Below are 20983 nucleotides of genomic sequence, written 5' to 3' on the forward strand. Positions count from 1 at the left end.
AGATTGAGTAATAATATTACAGTACAGTATTAGACTTGGGTGGTGTTTAAATTACAGATTGTGTAATAATATTACAGTACAGTATTAGACTTGGGTGGTGTTTAAATTACACATTGGGTAATATTACAGTACAGTATTAGACTTGGGTGGACTTGGGTTGTTTAAATTACAGACTGGGTAATAATATTTACAGTATTAGACTTGGGTGGTGTTTAAATTACACATTGGGTAATAATATTACAGTACAGTATTAGACTTGGGTGTGTAATAATATTACAGTACAGTATTAGACTTTAACTGGGTAATAATATTAAATTACATTGGGTAATAATATTACAGTACAGTATTAGACTTGGGTGGTGTTTAAATTACACACTGGGTAATAATATTACAGTACAGTATTAGACTTGGGTGGTGTTTAAATTACACATTGGGTAATAATATTACAGTACAGTATTAGACTTGGGTGGTGTTTAAATTACACATTGGGTAATAATATTACAGTACAGTATTAGACTTGGGTGGTGTTTAAATTACACATTGGGTAATAATATTACAGTACAGTATTAGACTTGGGTGGTGTTTAAATTACACATTGGGTAATAATATTACAGTACAGTATTAGACTTGGGTGGTGTTTAAATTACAGACTGAGTAATAATATTACAGTACAGTATTAGACTTGGGTGGTGTTTAAATTACACATTGGGTAATAATATTACAGTACAGTATTAGACTTGGGTGGTGTTTAAATTACACATTGGGTAATAATATTACAGTACAGTATTAGACTTGGGTGGTGTTTAAATTACACATTGGGTAATAATATTACAGTACAGTATTAGACTTGGGTGGTGTTTAAATTACACATTGGGTAATAATATTACAGTACAGTATTAGACTTGGGTACAGTATTAGACTTGGGTGGTGTTTAAATTACACATTGGGTAATAATATTACAGTACAGTATTAGACTTGGGTGGTGTTTAAATTACAGATTGGGTAATAATATTACAGTACAGTATTAGACTTGGGTGGTGTTTAAATTACACATTGGGTAATAATATTACAGTACAGTATTAGACTTGGGTGGTGTTTAAATTACAGATTGTGTAATAATATTACAGTACAGTATTAGACTTGGGTGGTGTTTAAATTACACAATGGGTAATAATATTACAGTACAGTATTAGACTTGGGTGGTGTTTAAATTACACATTGGGTAATAATATTACAGTACTGTATTAGACTTGGGTGGTGTTTAAATTACAGATTGTGTAATAATATTACAGTACAGTATTAGACTTGGGTGGTGTTTAAATTACACAATGGGTAATAATATTACAGTACAGTATTAGACTTGGGTGGTGTTTAAATTACACATTGTGGTTGAACAAAATTCGGACTTTTTTTTTAGTCTAGAAAATTATTAATCATTCTGCTTAGAGTGTGCACTGCAACACAAAGAAAAAGCTTTAAAAATAATAATCTGGAAATACCGTATTAGCTCAAACATGGGATTTTAAAAAACCCACAGAAACCCAACGTTTTTCATCTTCCTACCTACAGTATCCTGTTTTTAGTTATTTATTTTTGTTTGGGGGTGGGGGGAGAACATATAACCGGAATCAAACTTTTTTTTCACTTGGCCTTTGTGGTATTATGACTGTTATGATCATCTACATTATTATTATTATTAATAATAATACTATTATTAGTATTTTTCTTACCACATTACTAAATGTACAAGTCATGCACTTCTAGTATTTAACTTATATTGTAATTTATATTTTGTGTGGTGTGGATTAATCAGGGCACCTCAACCCTGAGACTGTCAAAATGAGCTGGGGGACAATAAAAAAATATAAACAAATACATGTCTTTCGTGGGCAGGGTGGGAGTGGGGGGGGGGGGGGGTTGAAGCAAATGTCCCCTAGTGTCAAATTCGGGCAAAATATAATAACCTGACCCTTTTAACATGTATTTCCATCATTCTACCAGAAAAATTAGTTGTAATCCATGTAAAAATGCGTAGTGATTAGTTTGCACCCCTATATAGCTGTTTGGTAGTAATACTAATATGAATAAATGTTGTTATCCAGATTCAGGCATTTTCGTTTAATTCTGGCAAAAACCAGCTCCCCCCCCCCCCTCCCCTCCCCCAACCTACTAAAAATGGGAGCCCGTACATCTATGATGGCACCAACACCACCTTTCGTCAAATTGTCAAACACGTAGGCCTGTCTCGACTTTATTTTCCTTTTTTAAGACGAGTCAAAAAGGAAAGCATTTCATTATAAGACTGCTGTCGGTGACATTCGTTTAATTTTTTGAAACCGGTGGAAACCGATCAACTTCCAATACTTCCCGTTTTCATGTAGTTCACACATCATAAAAAAGAGGTTATTTTCACTAATTTAGTAAATAACTATTTATATCTCAGGCGCTTTGTTGTTCATTAGCTACAAACATGGTGAATAATTGTTCTGTGAAGTGGTGGATATAATTATGCAGTTGTGCTAAAAAATAAAATAAAATAAATAATAATAAATTTAAAAGGGCATCTTGTCTGAAAGGGGGGGAAAGTTGAAACCCCCCCCCCCCGAAAACACCCCCCCCCCCCCCCCCCCGTATCCGCTCCTGTAAAGTGGGACGTAGCCAAGAGGTAAAGCGGTACTAAAGATAAAATATCTGTACGAATATCTGTACGTGACTGAACAACAAGGTATGTACTTGGGGGAATCCACGCTGGACACGTGATTGTACGTGACTGAACAACAAGGTAGGTACCTGGGGGAATCCACGCTGGACACGCAGTGATTGTACGTGACTGAACAACAAGGTACGTACCTGGGGGAATCCACGCTGGACACGCAGTGATTGTACGTGACTGAACAACAAGGTACGTACCTGGGGGAATCCACGCTGGACACGCAGTGATTGTACGTGACTGAACAACAAGGTACGTACCTGGGGGAATCCACGCTGGACACGCAGTGATTGTACGTGACTGAACAACAAGGTACGTACCTGGGGGAATCCACGCTGGACACGCAGTGATTGTACGTGACTGAACAACAAGGTATGTACCTGGGGGAATCCACGCTGGACACGTGATTGTACGTGACTGAACAACAAGGTACGTACCTGGGAGAATCCACGCTGGACACACAGTGATTGTACGTGACTGAACAACAAGGTACGTACCTGGGGGAATCCACGCTGGACACGCAGGGATTGTGGGTAAAGCTGGTGATGGATTCTGGGATAGTCGATGGATTCCTTGATGCCTTTGTTAAACCAGAGAGTGTTCATCGTCACCTGAAACAGTTTATTAAAGCAATGGAAAGTTAAAGTCAAAGTTTGTTTCGTTTAACGACACCACTAGAGCACATAATTTTATCAATTAATCATCAGCTTTTGGATGTTAAACATTTGTGTAATTCTGACTCGTAGTCATCAGAGGAAACCTGCTACATTTTCCCATTAGCAGCAAAGGATCTATTATATGGACCATCCCAAAGACAGGATATAACATACCACGGCCTTTGATATACCAGTCGTGGTGCACTGCTTGGAACGAGAAATAGCCCAATGAGCCTCCAACCGAGATCAATCCGAGACATGACGACGTGTCCGGAAACAAGGCCGTACTTAGCGAGGGTGCACAACTGCCCCTCGGGGAAAAAACCCACAAGAAAATAAGTTATTGTTTTATCTGCCCCTACTACCCCCAAATGACCCTTTTTAGATAAATGTTATTTTACAATTATAATGTTCAGCAAATTTTACTAACATATGATTCCTCTCGATGATTTTGATGTAGTTTGTCATTTCTTTAAAGGCCAGTTTAAGGTCAAAGATTATGATCAATATCTAAATAAGACCGAATGTTATAAGCTTCATGTAAGAGTTTTCTTGCTAAATTCAAAGGTTAGGTTTACGGCTATGGTAAGTGATTTACTTTGTAGGTACTGAACCCAAAATAAACCTGCATTGGACACAGTCTTGATACGTGTTTCATGCTGGCACCAAGAGACATAAGAGGGATCGATCCCCGTCGGTCGGACCATTGGGCTATTTCTTGCTCCAGCCAGTGCACCACAACTGGGTTTTTTTTTTTTTTTCAAAAATCGAAATACATTTCAATGATAGCTCTAGACTGGATGCGTGCGTCTACAAAATAATGTAGATGCCCAAACCGCAAACGCAACAGTCGGACCGCACGTGCGCATCGCATCCAGTCTGCATGAGCCTTTAAAGGTGCTACGTCAAAGTTGCAATAATGGTGGTTCCCGCCAAAAATATTTAGTAATTTTTGCTTTGAAACAAAGTTTATTCCTTCAGCTATATGCCTATAAAAATTAAAACCAAATAATTCCATTTACTTGCAGAAACATTTTTTTTTATGAGGGAGGAGTGGGTTAGAAATCTTGAGAGTGTGTCACACGCATTAACTAGTGACGTCACTGTTTTATGGGTAAACATTCAACACCCATAATTATTTGTGGTTAACTGACCAAAAAAAAGAAAAGAAAGTGTGACCATGTTATATTTAGCCACCAATTATTCGGGGTACCCCTCTTGCTGTCCAGAGCAAGATTATATAAAATTATTATTGTATATATTGTAGTTTCCACTTTAACATGGGACCTTTAATGTGAAAATACGGAAATATTGTAGTTTCCACTTTAACATGGGACCTTTAATGTAAAAATAAGGAAATATTGTAGTGTCCACTTTAACATGGGACCTTTAATGTAAAAATAAGGAAATATTGTAGTTTCCACTTTGACATAGAACCTTTAATGTAAAAAGAAAAACCTCACCAACGCTGTCGCTGTTGTTATTTTCGTCCCGCCCGACGCCCCAATGATGAGCGTCACGTGACCGTCTCGATCGACAGCTATTGATGGACACATGGACGACAGAGGGCGCTTGTGTGGCTTGATGAAGTTGGCGGGCGATGCGGGCACGCCGAACGAGTTGGTGGTGTTGGGAGTCGAGAAGTCGTCCATCTCATCGTTATACACAATCCCAGTCTCATTGCCCACAACTTTAGACCCATAGCTGTAATAGAAAGTGTCAGCGTCAGTGGCGGAATGAGAGGGGCCTCGGGGTAGGGTGAGGGGGCTTCCATTCTTCGAAATAGTCAGGGCGAGATGTAGCTTAGTGGCATTTCGTTTACTCGATGCGCGGTCGGTCTGGGATCGATCCCCGTCGGTGGACCTACTAGGCTATTTCTCGTTCCAGCCAGTGCACTACGACTAGAATATCAAAGGCCGTGGTATGTGATACCCTGTCTGTGGGATGCTGCATATAAAATATCCCTTGCTACTAATGGAAAAATGTAGCGGGATTCCTGTCTAAGACCATATGTAAAAATCACCAAATGTTTGACATTCAATAGCCGATAATTAATAAATCAATGTGCTCTAGTGGTGTCGGTAAACAAAACAAACTTTAGCTTCCAATTAGTCGGTTTAAAATGCTGTTAGAATGAGAAGGAAGAACAACATATTGCTCTAAAAGATCTTCGATTGCTTTGATAGCCATAAGTCTTTCGCCTCATTCACTGATTACTGTGGTGTCCGCAACAACTGGAGTTATAACAGGCTCACGTGGACTAGTGGTTTAAGCATGATACTCGTGGGCATACTACATCTGACATCGCCCTAAAGTTCTTTCTGTGGTGGACATGGATAACAGCGATATTTACGATAATACTTACAACAGGTTGATGGTTACGACGATACTTACAACAGGTTGATGGTTACGATACTTACAACAGGTTGATGACTACGACGATATTTACAACGGGTTCATGGCTACGACGATACTTACAACATGTTGACAGTTACGATACATACAAAATGTTAATGACTACGACGTTATTTACAACAGGTTGACGGTTACAATATTTACAACAGGTTGACGGTTACGACGATACTTACAACAGGTTGACGGTTATGATACTTACAACAGGTTGACGGTTACAATACTTACAACAGGTTGACCGTTACAATACTTACAACAGGTTGATGGTTACAACGATACTTACAACATGTTGACGGTTACAATACTTACAGCAGGTTGACGGTTACAATACTTACAACAGGTTCATGGTTACAACGATACTTACAACAGGTTGATGGTGACGATACTTACAACAGGTTGACGGTTACAATACTTACAACAGGTTGACGGTTACGATACTTACAACAGGTTGATGGTTACAACGATACTTACAACAGGTTGACGGTTACGATGCTTACAACAGGTTGACGGTTACCATACTTACAAAGAGGTTGATGGTTACGATACTAATAACAGGTTGATGGTTACGATACTTACAACAGGTTGACGGTTACCATATTTACAACAGGTTGATGGTTACAATATTTATAACAGGTTGACGGTTATACTTAAAACAGATTGATGGTTACCATACTTACAAGAGGTTCACGGTTACGATACTTACAACAGATTGATGGTTACGATACGTACAACAGGTTGACGGTTACGATACTTACAACAGGTTGCCGGTTACGATACTTACAACAGGTTGACGGTTACGATACTTCCAGCAGGTTGATGGTTACAACGATACTTACAACAGATTGATAGTTACGATACTTACAACAGGTTTATGATTACGATACTTAGAACAGGTTGATGATTACGACGATAGGCCTACTTACAACAGGTTGATAATTACAATAATATTTAAAACAGGTTGATGTCTACGATACTAACAACAGGTTCATGTTTACAACGATACTTACAACAGGTTGATGACTACGATGATATTTACAACAGGTTGATGACTACGATACTTACAACAGGTTGATGGTTACGATACTTACAACAGGTTGGTGACTACGATGATATTTACAACAGGTTGATGGCTACGATACTTACAACAGGTTGATGACTACGATGATATTTACAACAGGTTGATGGCTACGATACTTACAACAGGTTGATGGTTACAACGATACTTACAACAGGTTGACGGTTACGATGCTTACAACAGGTTGACGGTTACCATATTTACAAACAGGTTGATGGTTACGATACTTATAACAGGTTGATGGTTACGATACTTACAACAGGTTGACGGTTACCATATTTACAACAGGTTGATGGTTACAATATTTATAACAGGTTGACGGTTATACTTAAAACAGATTGATGGTTACCATACTTACAAGAGGTTCACGGTTACGATACTTACAACAGATTGATGGTTACGATACGTACAACAGGTTGACAGTTACGATACTTACAACAGGTTGCCGGTTACGATACTTACAACAGGTTGACGGTTACGATACTTCCAGCAGGTTGATGGTTACAACGATACTTACAACAGATTGATAGTTACGATACTTACAACAGGTTTATGATTACGATACTTAGAACAGGTTGATGATTACGACGATAGGCCTACTTACAACAGGTTGATAATTACAATAATATTTAAAACAGGTTGATGTCTACGATACTAACAACAGGTTCATGTTTACGACGATACTTACAACAGGTTGATGACTACGATGATATTTACAACAGGTTGATGACTACGATACTTACAACAGGTTGATGGTTACGATACTTACAACAGGTTGGTGACTACGATGATATTTACAACAGGTTGATGGCTACGATACTTACAACAGGTTGATGACTACGATGATATTTACAACAGGTTGATGGCTACGATACTTACAACAGGTTGATGATTACGAAGATATTTACAACAGGTTGACGGTTACGATACTTACAACAGGTTGATGGTTACGATACTTACAACAGGTTGATAGTTACGATACTTACATCAGGTTGATGTTTACGATACTTAGAACAGGTTGATGGTTACGATACTTACAACAGGTTGATGGCTACGATACTAACAACAGGTTCATGTTTACGACGATACTTACAACAGGTTGATGACTACGATGATATTTACAAAAGGTTGATGGTTACGATACTTACAACAGGTTCATGTTTACGACGACACGTACAACAGGTTGACTGTTACAATGTGTAGGTTGACGGTTACGATACTTACAACATGTTGATGGTCACGATACTTACAACAGGTTTACGGTTACGATACTTACAACAGGTTGATGGTTACGATACTTACAACAGGTTGATGGTTACGATACGTACAACATGTTGATAGTTACGATACTTACGACAGGTTGATGTTTACGATACTTAGAACAGGTTGATGGTTACGATACGTACAACAGGTTGATGGTTACCATACTTACAACAGGTTGATGGTTACGACGATAGGCATACTTACAACAGGCTGATAGTTACGATGATATTTGCAACAGGTTGATGGCTACGATACTAACAACAGGTTCATGTTTACGACGATACTTACAACAGGTTGATGACTACGATGATATTTACAACAGGTTGATGGTTACGATACTTTCAACAGGTTCATGTTTACGACGATACTTACAACAGGTTGACTGTTACAATGTGTATAACAGGTTAACGGTTACGATACTTACAACATGACATGTTGTAAGTATCGTAACCGTTAACATGATGTTGATGGTCACGATACTTACAACAGGTTTACGGTTACGATACTTACAACATGTTTATGGTCACGATACTTACAACAGGTTGACGGTTACGATACTTACAACATGTTGATGGTCACGATACGTACAACAGGTTTACGGTTACGATACTTACAAAGGTTGATGGTTACGATACTTACAACAGGTTGACGGTTACGATACTTACAACAGGTTGACGGTTACCATACTTACAACAGGTTGACGGTTACGACGGTACGTACAACAGGTTGACGGTTACGATACTTACAAAAGGTTGATGGTAGACGTGATGGCGACAGCGTCTCCGTTTGGCGCCAGCAGCGACATGTGAACAGTCCCCGCATCATCCGGGTTATACAAAGTGGGGCCGTAGTACATGGACCCATGGGTCCGGTCGTCAGTGATCAAACTTCTAATATGGTCACCGAAATCTGTAGACGTCATGTTCTCAACAAGCTGTGCACAACACAATAAGAAAGTGGTTTCACCCAACACAATTGCAGTGGCTTAAAGGGACAGATCCTAGTTTTTAAACACTAAGGCATATGTTTCACTATTAGAGCGGTTTATGATCACTGAAATCAAACATCACTTGTATTGTTTATATTATCCATTTCCGTACAACCGAAGCTTTTCTGGTCATCCTGGTGTTTCTGATACCACAAAATGGATTTTTAATATTTAAAAAAATGCACGTGCCTCTGAGAAGTAACGGTTATGGAGTCGAGATTTAGTCTATTTTAACGGTATTTCACCGTTTCAACTTCACAGACTCTTGTTTCACTCTCTTGTAACGTTTAGTTATCCAAATATGTTACAGGTTTGTAACTTCACTAAACTTAGTGTCCATTATTACTAATCTAATTAAAATTAGCTCCACTATTATAAGTGTGTCTAACAGCAACCCGTTGGAGCTCATGTCCAGCTGACCTTTCATTCGACCAATCAAAACATTACTTGCAAAATCCTGCCAGTGATTTGAAAAGAATTTGAAAACATTCAGGATTATGCCGAGGGTATACGAAATGATTCGGGTGAATTACGAAGTATCCCGGAAACTAAGCAATATAAAAATTTATATAAAATTCGTTTCAAGACGAAAAAAAAAAAACCGTGATGGTATATCCATAAAATCTGTTTATACTAGTATACAATCCAGAGTTTATTACTGCACTCCCCCCCCCCCCCTCCTGTTTTTTTTCAATGTGAAATAGACCAACAAGTTCGCCTATTGCATAAATAGTCTCGCCCGATATTTTTAGAACTTGTATGCTCCCGAATAACGCTATAAAAGGCGAAGTCTAATTGGTCGATATTAAAATTGTTATTTAAAGATGAAATGTCACCTGGACACGGGAGTCCACGCAATGCTGTTAGATCTACTGCTAATTTTAATCAGATTGCATTTTTACGGCTTACGTTATCGAAATGATTGTGTTACAGGCTTGTAACTTAACCAAACTTTGTGTAAATTTTTACGGCTTGAAACTATGGTCTGCACCTTTAATGCTCATATAGACTGGATGCGGCGCGTGCGTGCGGTCCGACTGTTTCATCTGATGCATATGCGGCATAGGTATTGGGCATTTACATCATATACGATTATTTCATTGTGGCACACACACACTATATAACTAAAGTCCAGCATATTCTAGGAGTGTCAATCCTTTTTTTTCTTCTTCTTCTGGGGTTTTTTTTTTTTTTTTTTTTAGCCGAACCGCATTTAGTCTGTATGAGCTTTTAGATTTGGAAGATTTGTCTTGAAGGACTAACACCTCTCCCCCTGTCTCCACCCCACCCATACATGTTCCAGTGATCCTATGGCTAGCTACGTTACGTTAGAGAAATTCGGGGGAAATGGGCTGACCTGAACACTTTTCACTATGTATTTTCATTATTCTGCCCAAAATATTAGTTGTAACCCATATAAAAAATGTGTGGTGATTCATTTGCAACCCTATATAGCTGTTTGGCAGTAATGCTAATATGAATAAACGTTGTAATCCAGATTCGGGCACTTTTGTTTAATTCGGGCAAAAATCAGCCTGCCCACCTGCACACACCCACCCCCTACAAAAATGGGAATCCGTACGCCTATGCTGATTTCTGTGTTGCCAAACCTTGAAAATAAGAAATCTCGAAATGTTTGTCTTTAAGGTTTATAAGCACGGTGCCAGGTGTCATCTTCCTCCTTTTGTCTGTATGTCCTTTTCGTAATGCCTCATGTTATGTAGGTTTTTCGCAATGCCTCATGACATGTAGATATTTTGTTTGTACATAGATCTTATCGTGTAAAATTATAAATCAAATTTGAGTTTATCGGGATTTACCCATTTTGACAGTTTACGGTCAAATCAAGTTTGACTTTCATAGGAATGTATTAAAGGGCCATAACTGGGTATGGTCCTTTAATTTAGAAACTATGAAATTTGTAGGACATGTATTCCTTTATATTTATCACTTTGAGTTTATTAAAAACAAAATATAACAGTAAACTTCTTGTCACTGGAAACATAGCGGGACGCAGGTCCATGGGAACCGGGGGGGGGGGGGGGGGGGTCATGCATCCCCCACTTGAGAATGAAAATCTACGTCTACGCTACTCTATATAAATAAAGATAAAAAAAAAATGACTATAGAGGCTGTGAACCAACCTATGCAGCTACGCCCCCATTAGAAATTGTGCCACCTCTATCCTCCACCCCAGTCCAGATATCGTTCCTACGAGCCTGTGCCCCTTTCTACGAAGCGATTTTAGCATTACTAAAGGCTGGTAGGTACAGGGTTCGCAGCCCGGTACCGGCTCCAACCCAGAGCGAGGTTTAACGACTCAGTGGGTAGGTGTAAGACCACTACACTCTCTTCTCTCTCACAAACCATTAACAACTAACAACTAACCCACTTCTGGACAGACAGTCCAGCTAGCTGAGGTGTGTGCCCAGGACAGCGTGCTTGAACCTTAATTGGCTATAAGCACAAAAATAAGTTGAAATGAAATTAAATGCAGTCTAACAGGACACTTACACTGTTCAAGTTATCTCTAAACGTCTGGTCCTCGCCGTCACCATCTCCTAAAGCGGTTCTTTTGGCGTATGCAAATTTGAACGCCTCCGTGATACGGTGGTAGGTCAAGATAGACTTTTCTGTCGTCATGACGTCATACGGGGAGAAGTTGTAACCTAAACAGACAATTGTAAATGAAAAATGGCACCATGTGACAATGTCATATAGGGTGGATTTGTAATTAATTAATATAGACATAACGTGAAAAATATAATACGTATGTATGTATTGATGTATGAATATCTATATATTGTATGTATGTCGAGGTTGACTGTTACATGCATAGATATTAACGCACTGGCGCAGGGGATAATTAAATCCTTTCTGGCCTCACAAATTGTCCCATGCCGTTGCTGGGACTCGAACCTGTGGCACCGAATTGCCCGCAAATTGCAAGACTAACCACGATGTGCTCTGAGCTATTGAGGCATTCATAAAAAGGATACTCTTTAACTAAACCACATGCATGGGGCCTACAATCTACGCGGTCGATCCCGCTTATGTTCATGAAACAGTGGGCAGAACTGGCACTGGCTAGTATGTATGTATGTATGTATGTATGTATGTATGTATATTATGTCATATAGTGCCATGTACATTGAACAGTTACATAGAGAATAGTTACTTAATGCTATCGGCTTTATCCTGGGAAGGTTACAATGGCCTGAAATGGACAAAAAGTTTGGTAGTTTTGACATATTATAGTCTTAGAGGGGAAACCCGCTACATTTTTCCATCAGTAGCAATGGATCTTTTATATGTACTATCCCACAGACAGGATAGCACATACCACGGCTTTTGATATACCAGTCATGAGTGCACTGGCTGGAACGAGAATTAGACCAATGGGTGCATCATAGATCGACCACGCATCAGGAGAGCGCTTTACCACTGGGCTACTTCCTGCCGTTGGTCAAGCCTTTAATGTGTAATATAAACAGAACAAAGAATAATATTGGTTCTGCTCTTTCAAATACTGGCATAGATTTCCGAGCGAATTTAGCTGGTACCTCTTAATATGTTGAGGATGTAGTGGAACACCACGCCGCTAGATGGCGGTGGAGGAGAATACACTTTCATATTGTTCCTCAAAGTCAAGACGATTGGTTCCTTCACCGCCGCAAAATAGTTCTTCATGTCGTCTTCTGTGACTATTCCGCCTGGCAAACAATAAAGAAATCATTAAAGGCATTCGTCCGATATATTAGTTATTAGTTTTTTAGTTCAGTTATTTTCGTCATTTCCCCATTATATTATATGTTACGTACTACTTCTAGTTTAAAGTATCAAAACCATTTTGTTTCCCAATATCTGTTTGCAGTAATGTGGAGGACCAAGAGGAGGAGTACAATAAGGAGGACCATAGGGAGTATAATGAGGAGACCACGAGGAGGAGTATACTGAGGAGGACCATGAGGAGGAGTATAATGAGGAGGACCACGAGGAGGAGTATAATGAGGACCACGAGGAGGAGTATAATGAGGAGGACCCATGAGGAGGAGTATAATGAGGAGGACCATGAGGAGGAGTATAACAAGGAGGACCATGAGGAGTATAATGAGGAGGACCATGAGGAGGAGTATACTGAGGACCAAGAGGAGTATAATAAGGAGGAGTATACTAATGAGGACCACGAGGAGTATCATGAGGAGGACCATGAGGAGGAGTATAATGAAGAGGACCACGAGGAGTATAATGAGGACCACGAGGAGTATAATGAGGACCACGAGGAGTATAATGATGAGGACCACGATGAGGAGTATAATGAGGACCACAAGGAGGAGTATAATGAAGAGGACCACGAGGAGTATACTGAGGAGGAGGACCATGAGTTGTATAATGAGGAGGGCCACGAGGAGTATAATGAGGAGGACCATGAGGATGAGTATAATGAGGAGGACCATGAGGAGTATAATGAGGACCACGAGGAGAAGTATGAGGAGGAGAATGAGGAGGACCACGAGGAGTATAATGAGGAGGACCATGAGGAGAAGTATCATGAGGAGGACCATGAGGAGTATAATGAGGAGGACCACGAGGAGTATAATGAGGAGGACGACCATGAGGAGGAGTATACTGAGGAGGACGACGAGGAGTATAATGAGGAGGAGGACCACGAGGAGGAGTATAATGAGGAGAACCACGAGGACCATGAGGAGGAGTATAATGAGGAGGACCCGAGGAGGAGGAGTACAATGAGGACCATGAGGAGGAGTATAATGAGGAGGACCACGAGGAGGAGTATAATGAGGACCACGAGGAGGAGTATAATGAGGAGGACCACGAGGAGGAGTATAATGAGGAGGACCACGAGGAGGAGTATAATGAGGAGGACCACGAGGAGGAGTATAATGAGGACCACAAGGAGGAGTATAATCATGAGGACCCTGTGGAGGATAACGAGGACTATGTCTGTCTGCCTGTCTGTCTCTGTCTCTGTTTTTGCGGGCGAGACGTTGCTCAGTTGTACAGCGCTCGGTCGATGCGTGGTCGGTGTGGGATCGATCCCCGTTGGTGGGCCCATTGGGCCATTTCTCCTTCCAGCCAGTGCACCACGACAGGCATATCAAAGGCCATGGTATGTACGACACTGTGGGATGGAGCATATGAAAAACCCTTGCTGCTAATCGAAAAGAGTAGCCCATGAAGCTCTCTCTCTCTCTCTCTCTCTCTCTCTCTCTCTCTCTCTCTGTCTCTCTCTCTCTCTCTGACTCCCGCTCCTCTCTCTCTCTCTCTCTCTCTCTCTCTCTCTCTCTCTCTCTCTCTCTCTCTCTCTCTCTCTCTCTCTCTCTCTCTCTCTCTCTCTCTCTCTCTCTCTCTCTCTCTCTCTCTAGAGGGCCTCGTAAGTTGGATAACTTGTACCCAATCATTTTGTATATAAACATTATATGCAATAATATATGTTTTCAAACAATCTTAACAGTAATTATTTAAACAACAATTTAGAGCGAACAAACTTACAGGTATCGTTTCGGACCAACGTATAATGAATTCTAAACGAATGCGCATTTTGGCAGTTTTTATAAATATCATAATACCCCATCATGTATAAGTATACCATAATTTGGGGCCCACTTTATGACACGTTGTGCAATTTGGAGTCGGGGTGGGGGGCGGGGTGGGGGTTAGGGATGACATATATGCAAACAGTGGCATGTTGAGAAACAATACTTCATTGTATAACAACACTGCACTCTTAATCATGATTGGTCCCTTCATTGTAAAAAAAACCACGGTGAGTGTTTGCTGAAGGCTACTGCTATCTTGTGTCACTATTTAACATACTAATATTCATCAACACACAAGACACAGAGCGAGTCTGTCCATGACACATGCTTCCATTTTGTCACAACTAAAAAGGAATGTTTATTTTCCCAACACACCAACGAGGGCAGACGCAGGATATGTTTAGAGAGGGGCATTGCAAACCAATGACGTTGTCGCTATTAAATATGATGTCATCACGATTTGGTAATATACACAATGACTTAAATATTTTAATGAGTTTGCATAATTTACGCTTCTCATGTTTTATTAAATTTGTAATAAATTATAATTTTAATACAAAATAAATATAATTTAATTAGATATTTAACATCATCTGTGATTGTTAATAAAATAAAAAGTTTTAACAATACTTTGAATAGTACTAAAAGCCGATTCTTACCCGTTGGTGAGAACACCATACGTTAGTTTTGATAACACATAGTTGTTTACACGCGTAGGTGTGTTAATAATTTCAAGACATACGACTGGCTGCTCCTAGGTGATGACCAGGTCAGCAATGCCATAAAAAACAGCACAGTGGAAATCGATTGCACTGTGACGTATAGGTAACTTGGCGATCATGTGTCTGTGATGTGTAAGTTAGCTACACGTGCAAAAGGTTGTAAATATCTTTTAGTCGATAACGATGTTAAAATTTGCTTTAAAACTGATTTTTGAGTATACGTAAGAAATAGAATAATACATTCGTATCCGTTAGATACCATTTATCTCACAACTCGTTTAAAAACGTATCAAACTCGCTTTCGCTCGTTAGATACATTTTAAAACAACTCGTTGTGAGATAAATGGTATCTAACGGCTACTCATGTATTATTCTCTATTTACATCGTTTCTATAGGCTATACCTGTAAAAGTGTGGACATCAAAAATACTCTCTTTTTTGTTGAGAATATTGCTAAATCACTACTTGTCCTTTACCGGGCCCAATGAAAAGCAATGTATGTGACACAGCCGGACAGACGGACATATACATACATGTAGAAGGGCGGAGACGAAACCTATCATTCCCAGCATGCGCTCGCTATTATGTCTGTCTCCCATAAAAAGTGCAAAAGCCAGCAGACATCTGCAGATCGTCCCATAGTCGCAGGCGGACTGACGGGTTAGGATCATGATGTCTGCGTCTGTCTACGACGATCTGCGGCTTGTTGCAGATTTACTACATATTTTATGGGATCCAGCCTTAAAACATTGTGATGGAACGTTTTTTCTCGCGTCTGGTGAGTTTCTGATGTTACATAAAACTTTAAGTACGCAAAGGTGTGGGACGTAGCCCAGTGGTAAAGCGCTCGTCTGATGCGCGGTCGGTGTAGGATCGATCCCCATTTGTCTATTTTTCGTTCCAGCCCTGCATCACGACTGGTGTATTCACTGACCGTGGTATGTGCTATCATGTCATGTGCATATAAGAGATCCCTTGCTACTAATGAAAAAATCATGTAGCGGGTTTCCTCTCTAAGACTGTATGTCAGAATTACCAAATGTTTGATATCCAATGATAAATCAATGTGCTCTAGTTGTGTCGTTAAACAAAACAAACTTTAACTTTTTAAGTACTCATATAAGCAAATGAGTGTGTTTAATTAAAGTTGGTGATTTTTGACGAACTGCATCAGAGAATTGTTCAAGCAGGCCTGTCATACAACATTTGAATTATCAAAGAGTTTTGTCCTGTCAGGTCAAAATCTAAACGAACGGTGCACGTTGTAGGCGGAGCTAAAACTGTTAACAAGACGCAATTCCGATCTCAAAACCTATTGGCTCGTGAATAGGTACTGCGTGCGTCACTCATCAGTTATTAGCAACGCCCACACTTACCGGCATCTCTGATTTCTTTGACAATCTTTCGCATCAGACTTCCGTTATAAAACGACGTGTGGCCTTCTCGTGCGAGTACACGTAACGTTTCGGCATATCTGGGTCGTTTCATCTTTTCCCCGACTTTGTAATATTCATTGGTGTCCGGATTGGTCAGCAGATTTCTAGATGTAATCAAATCAATAATTAGACAAGTGAAACGGGAATAGCTGGATACTGTCTTAAGATATCGGCTTCATCGGGTTAGAATGGCGAATGACGTGAGGCTTTGCCGAGCGGCATTTGTTTTTCGACCTGTTGTGTTGTTTGTAGTTGAAATAGTTTTTTTTTAATCAGTTTATTTTTTATCTTGCAATCCACATAAAATAAAACATGTGTGAAATGTGTTGTGTTTTGCTGTGTGTGTGACCGTTTGGCATGTGTGAGTAGCGTGTGTGTGTGTGTGTGTGTGTTTGTTGTTGTTTTTCTTTACAATATCTCTACTCCAAAACAAATCTCTCTCTCTCTCTCTCTCTCTCTCTCTGTGTGTGTTCTTTGTGCGTGCAAATGCGTGTCTCCGTGTGAGTCTGTTGCGTGTATTTTTCTCAATCAACTAGAAATTAAAAAAAAGCATTCAGTTTAACAATCGAGGGGCTGAAAACACTAAGAGCCCCTGATCATCTCTGAGATTTTCAGGGCAGCATATTATATTCAGTGACTCTGAAAATACCTTAAATTGGTGTAGTCTGTATCAAGTAGCCTCTCTTTTAATGCATTCCAGGTGGAACTTATTTACGGACGGAGACAGGGGAATACCTTCTTCACACAGTCTAATAGTCGGCTCGAACAGATCCGCCCATGGGAGGGAGCCGCCCAGTTTATAGGCTTGCCATATGCCCATCACCTCACCCGGTACGCCTATAGCTAAGCCTCCTGCCAATTAAAACAGTAAAATATATAGAGCGGGGTGGAGCCGCCCAGTTTATAGACTTGCCATATTCCCTTCACCTCTCCCGGTACGCCTATAGCTAAGCCTCCTGCCAATTAAAACAGATAAATATATAGAGCGGGGTGGAGTTATAGGCTTGCCATATGCTCTTCACTTCCCCCGGTACGTCTAAAGCTAAGCCTCCTGCCAATTAAAACAGATAAATATATAGAGTGGGATGGAGCCGCCTAGTTTATATGCTCATCACCTCACCCGGTATGCCTATAGCTAAGCCTCCTGCCAATTAAATCATAAATAAACTAACGGTTGTTTTTATTATTGAATAAAGTTTGGTAAGTTTTATTGTGTTATCACAGACGGCGTTTGCATGGATAACGTTGAAATGTGGCTACCCGACGTCATTTTCTGATCCAAGTCAATAGCGTGTGTCGCCACCCCGGGCTGTAGTCGCTGCTCTAACTCTCCTTACCATTGGCCCAGTCAAGTTGTTTATGGTCCTTTGTGGGATGTTATTCCACTCATAAAGAAGAGCGTTGACGCGCTCCCTGACCCTCCTGTCCAGCTCGTCTCACAAATGGTCGATCTGGACTAGGGTGGCCAATCGAGCATTGGGTCATTGTTTTGGTTCAGGAAGTTAAGACAAACCCTCGCAACGTGCGGCCTCGCTTTATCCTGCTGCAACGTAAGGTTACGCATATGGATAAGTGAAAGGATATACGTGAGGCCTTATGACCTGATCCCGATATCTTACGACAGTAAGATTACCCTGAATGACTATGAGAGGTGTTTTCACGCCATGAGACCTGCCCCCCCCCCCCCCCTCCAGACTATAACAAATCTGTCATTTTCCTTAACGCATGTGTCTGAAAATATCGCTCACCTCGACGTCAATGGACACGTTGTTGTCCACCTGACCTGTAAAGCGAAAACCGCGACTCGACAGTGAATAGCGCACGTCTCCAGTGGGCCAAATGAAACCGAGTTGGTGCATGTGCACGCAGCAATTGCATTCGTCGTTGACGTCGCCTGGGTCTAAGTTACGGACCAACGTAGAGACGTCGTGGCCTTAGTTGAACTCTCGCAACCGATTCCTAATCGTTCGTGAACACGCTGGGCAACCATGAGTGTCTACAACCTGACTCGCCGTCTCCGGAGCCGTCTGAACTCTCGCAACCGATTCCTAATCGTTCGTGAACACGCTGGGCAACCATGAGTGTCTACAACCTGACTCGCCGTCTCCGGAGCCTTCTGGGGCGGGACGTAGTCCAGTGGTATAGCGTTCGCTTGATGCGCGGTCGGTTTGGGATCGATCCCCGTCAGTGGGCCCATTGGGCTATTTCTCGCTCCAGCCAGTGCACCACGACTGGTATATCAACGGCCGTGGTATGTATTATCCTGTCTGTGGGATGGTGCACATAAAAGATCCCTTGCTGCTAATCGAAAAGAGTAGCCTATGAAGTGGCGACATCGGGTCTTTTTATATCTGTGTGGTCCTTAACCATATGTCCGACGCCATATAACCGTAATTAAAATGTGTTGAGTGCGTCGTTAAATAAAACATTTCCTTCCTTCCGTAGCTGTCTGAAATCGGTTACGGAGGTGTGTGAGACGTATGCCTCTACCTTGACGTGGCAACGTAACGCACGGTCGTCCGCTCCTCAGACTGTCAGCTAATCTTCCTGCGACTCTGAGACATCCAGCTGAACGAGCTATCGTTGACTCATGTACCCCGTAGCTGTCTGAAATCGGTTACGGAGGTGTGTGAGACGTATGCCTCTACCTTGACGTGGCAACGTAACGCACGGTCGTCCGCTCCTGAGACTGTCAGCTAATCTTCCTGCGACTCTGAGACATCCAGCTGAACGAGCTATCGTTGACTCATGTACCCCGTAGCTGTCTGAAATCGGTTACGGAGGTGTGTGAGACGTATTCCTCTACCTTGACGTGGCAACGTAACGCACGGTCGTCCGCTCCTCAGACTGTCAGCTAATCTTCCTGTGACTCTGAGACATCCAGCTGAACGAGCTATCGTTGACTCATGTACCCCGTAGCTATCTGAAATCGGTTACGGAGGTGTGTGAGACGTATGCCTCTAGCTTGACGCGGCAACGTAACGCACGGTCGTCCGCTCCTCAGACTGTCAGCTAATCTTCCTGCGACTCTGCTGAGACGTCCAGCTGAACGAGCTATCGTTGACTCATGTACCCCGTAGCTGTCTGAAATCGGTTACGGAGGTGTGTGAGACGTATTCCTCTACCTTGACGTGGCAACGTAACGCACGGTCGTCCGCTCCTCAGACTGTCAGCTAATCTTCCTGCGACTCTGAGACATCCAGCTGAACGAGCTATCGTTGACTCATGTACCCCGTAGCTGTCTGAAATCGGTTACGGAGGTGTGTGAGACGTATTCCTCTACCTTGACGTGGCAACGTAACGCACGGTCGTCCGCTCCTCAGACTGTCAGCTAATCTTCCTGCGACTCTGCTGAGACGTCCAGCTGAACGAGCTATCGTTGACTCATGTACCCCGTAGCTGTCTGAAATCGGTTACAGAGGTGTGTGAGACGTATTCCTCTACCTTGACGTGGCAACGTAACGCACGGTCGTCCGCTCCTCAGACTGTCAGCTAATCTTCCTGCGACTCTGAGACGTCCAGCTGAACGAGCTATCGTTGACTCGTGTACCCCGAATTGCTGGGCGACGCGACGTTACGATTGCCCCTGCATACTTTGAGCAATAGTCCTACACCTATAAACTTGTAACATTCGCGGCATTTTGCTTTTCAATCGTGTTGAAATGAAATGTTTGGCACTCGATGTGTACTGTTCAAAACTTCGATTGCGTATGATGTTCAAGTCCATGCCACGTAGCAGTGGCCCGGATGCACGATGTCCTGACAAATCGGTGAAAAGCATGTAGCTTCGCACGTGCTCACGTGACCCAATTTTAACCAAATATTCTTTAGACAGTACAATGGGGTAGCTATGTGTCAAATGTTACTACATTTATAGACTGGTTAAATATTTACCTGCGACTGGTTAAATATGGTTAAATAAGGACTTAAGGTCTATTAATCAATGTAGATCATTCTGTTATTGTTTTGTTTTTAGTCATTTTTATTGTTTGAATTTGCGATGCAGCGTATGCAACGCGATGAGCGTCTACGGGCTATTGGCATGCTGCAAACGGACAGAAGTCAGCGTGAAGTGGCCAACACCTTTAATGTTTCGAAGTCAGTGATTATCAGACTGTGGAATAGGTACCAACAAACCCAAGATGTTGACGATCGACCCC

The 20983-nt window shown here is 41.4% G+C and overlaps 1 protein-coding gene across 1 annotated transcript in view; it reads right to left on the reverse strand.

Annotated features, from left to right (window-relative positions):
- LOC121385567 (glutathione hydrolase 1 proenzyme-like) overlaps positions 1-20983 on the reverse strand; it is a 49591-nt gene that overhangs the window by 1718 nt on the left and 26890 nt on the right. Inside the window, exons 7-13 of the mRNA XM_041516290.1 lie at positions 17549-17675; positions 16764-16927; positions 12668-12817; positions 11619-11773; positions 8863-9050; positions 4830-5070; positions 3208-3321 (exon numbers count right to left, since the gene is read on the reverse strand). Of these exons, the coding sequence (XP_041372224.1) occupies positions 3208-3321; positions 4830-5070; positions 8863-9050; positions 11619-11773; positions 12668-12817; positions 16764-16927; positions 17549-17675 (1139 nt within the window). The remainder of the gene's footprint in view (positions 1-3207; positions 3322-4829; positions 5071-8862; positions 9051-11618; positions 11774-12667; positions 12818-16763; positions 16928-17548; positions 17676-20983) is intronic.

The sequence above is a fragment of the Gigantopelta aegis genome, chromosome 11 (assembly GCF_016097555.1).
Source record: "Gigantopelta aegis isolate Gae_Host chromosome 11, Gae_host_genome, whole genome shotgun sequence".
Taxonomy (NCBI): domain Eukaryota; kingdom Metazoa; phylum Mollusca; class Gastropoda; order Neomphalida; family Peltospiridae; genus Gigantopelta; species Gigantopelta aegis.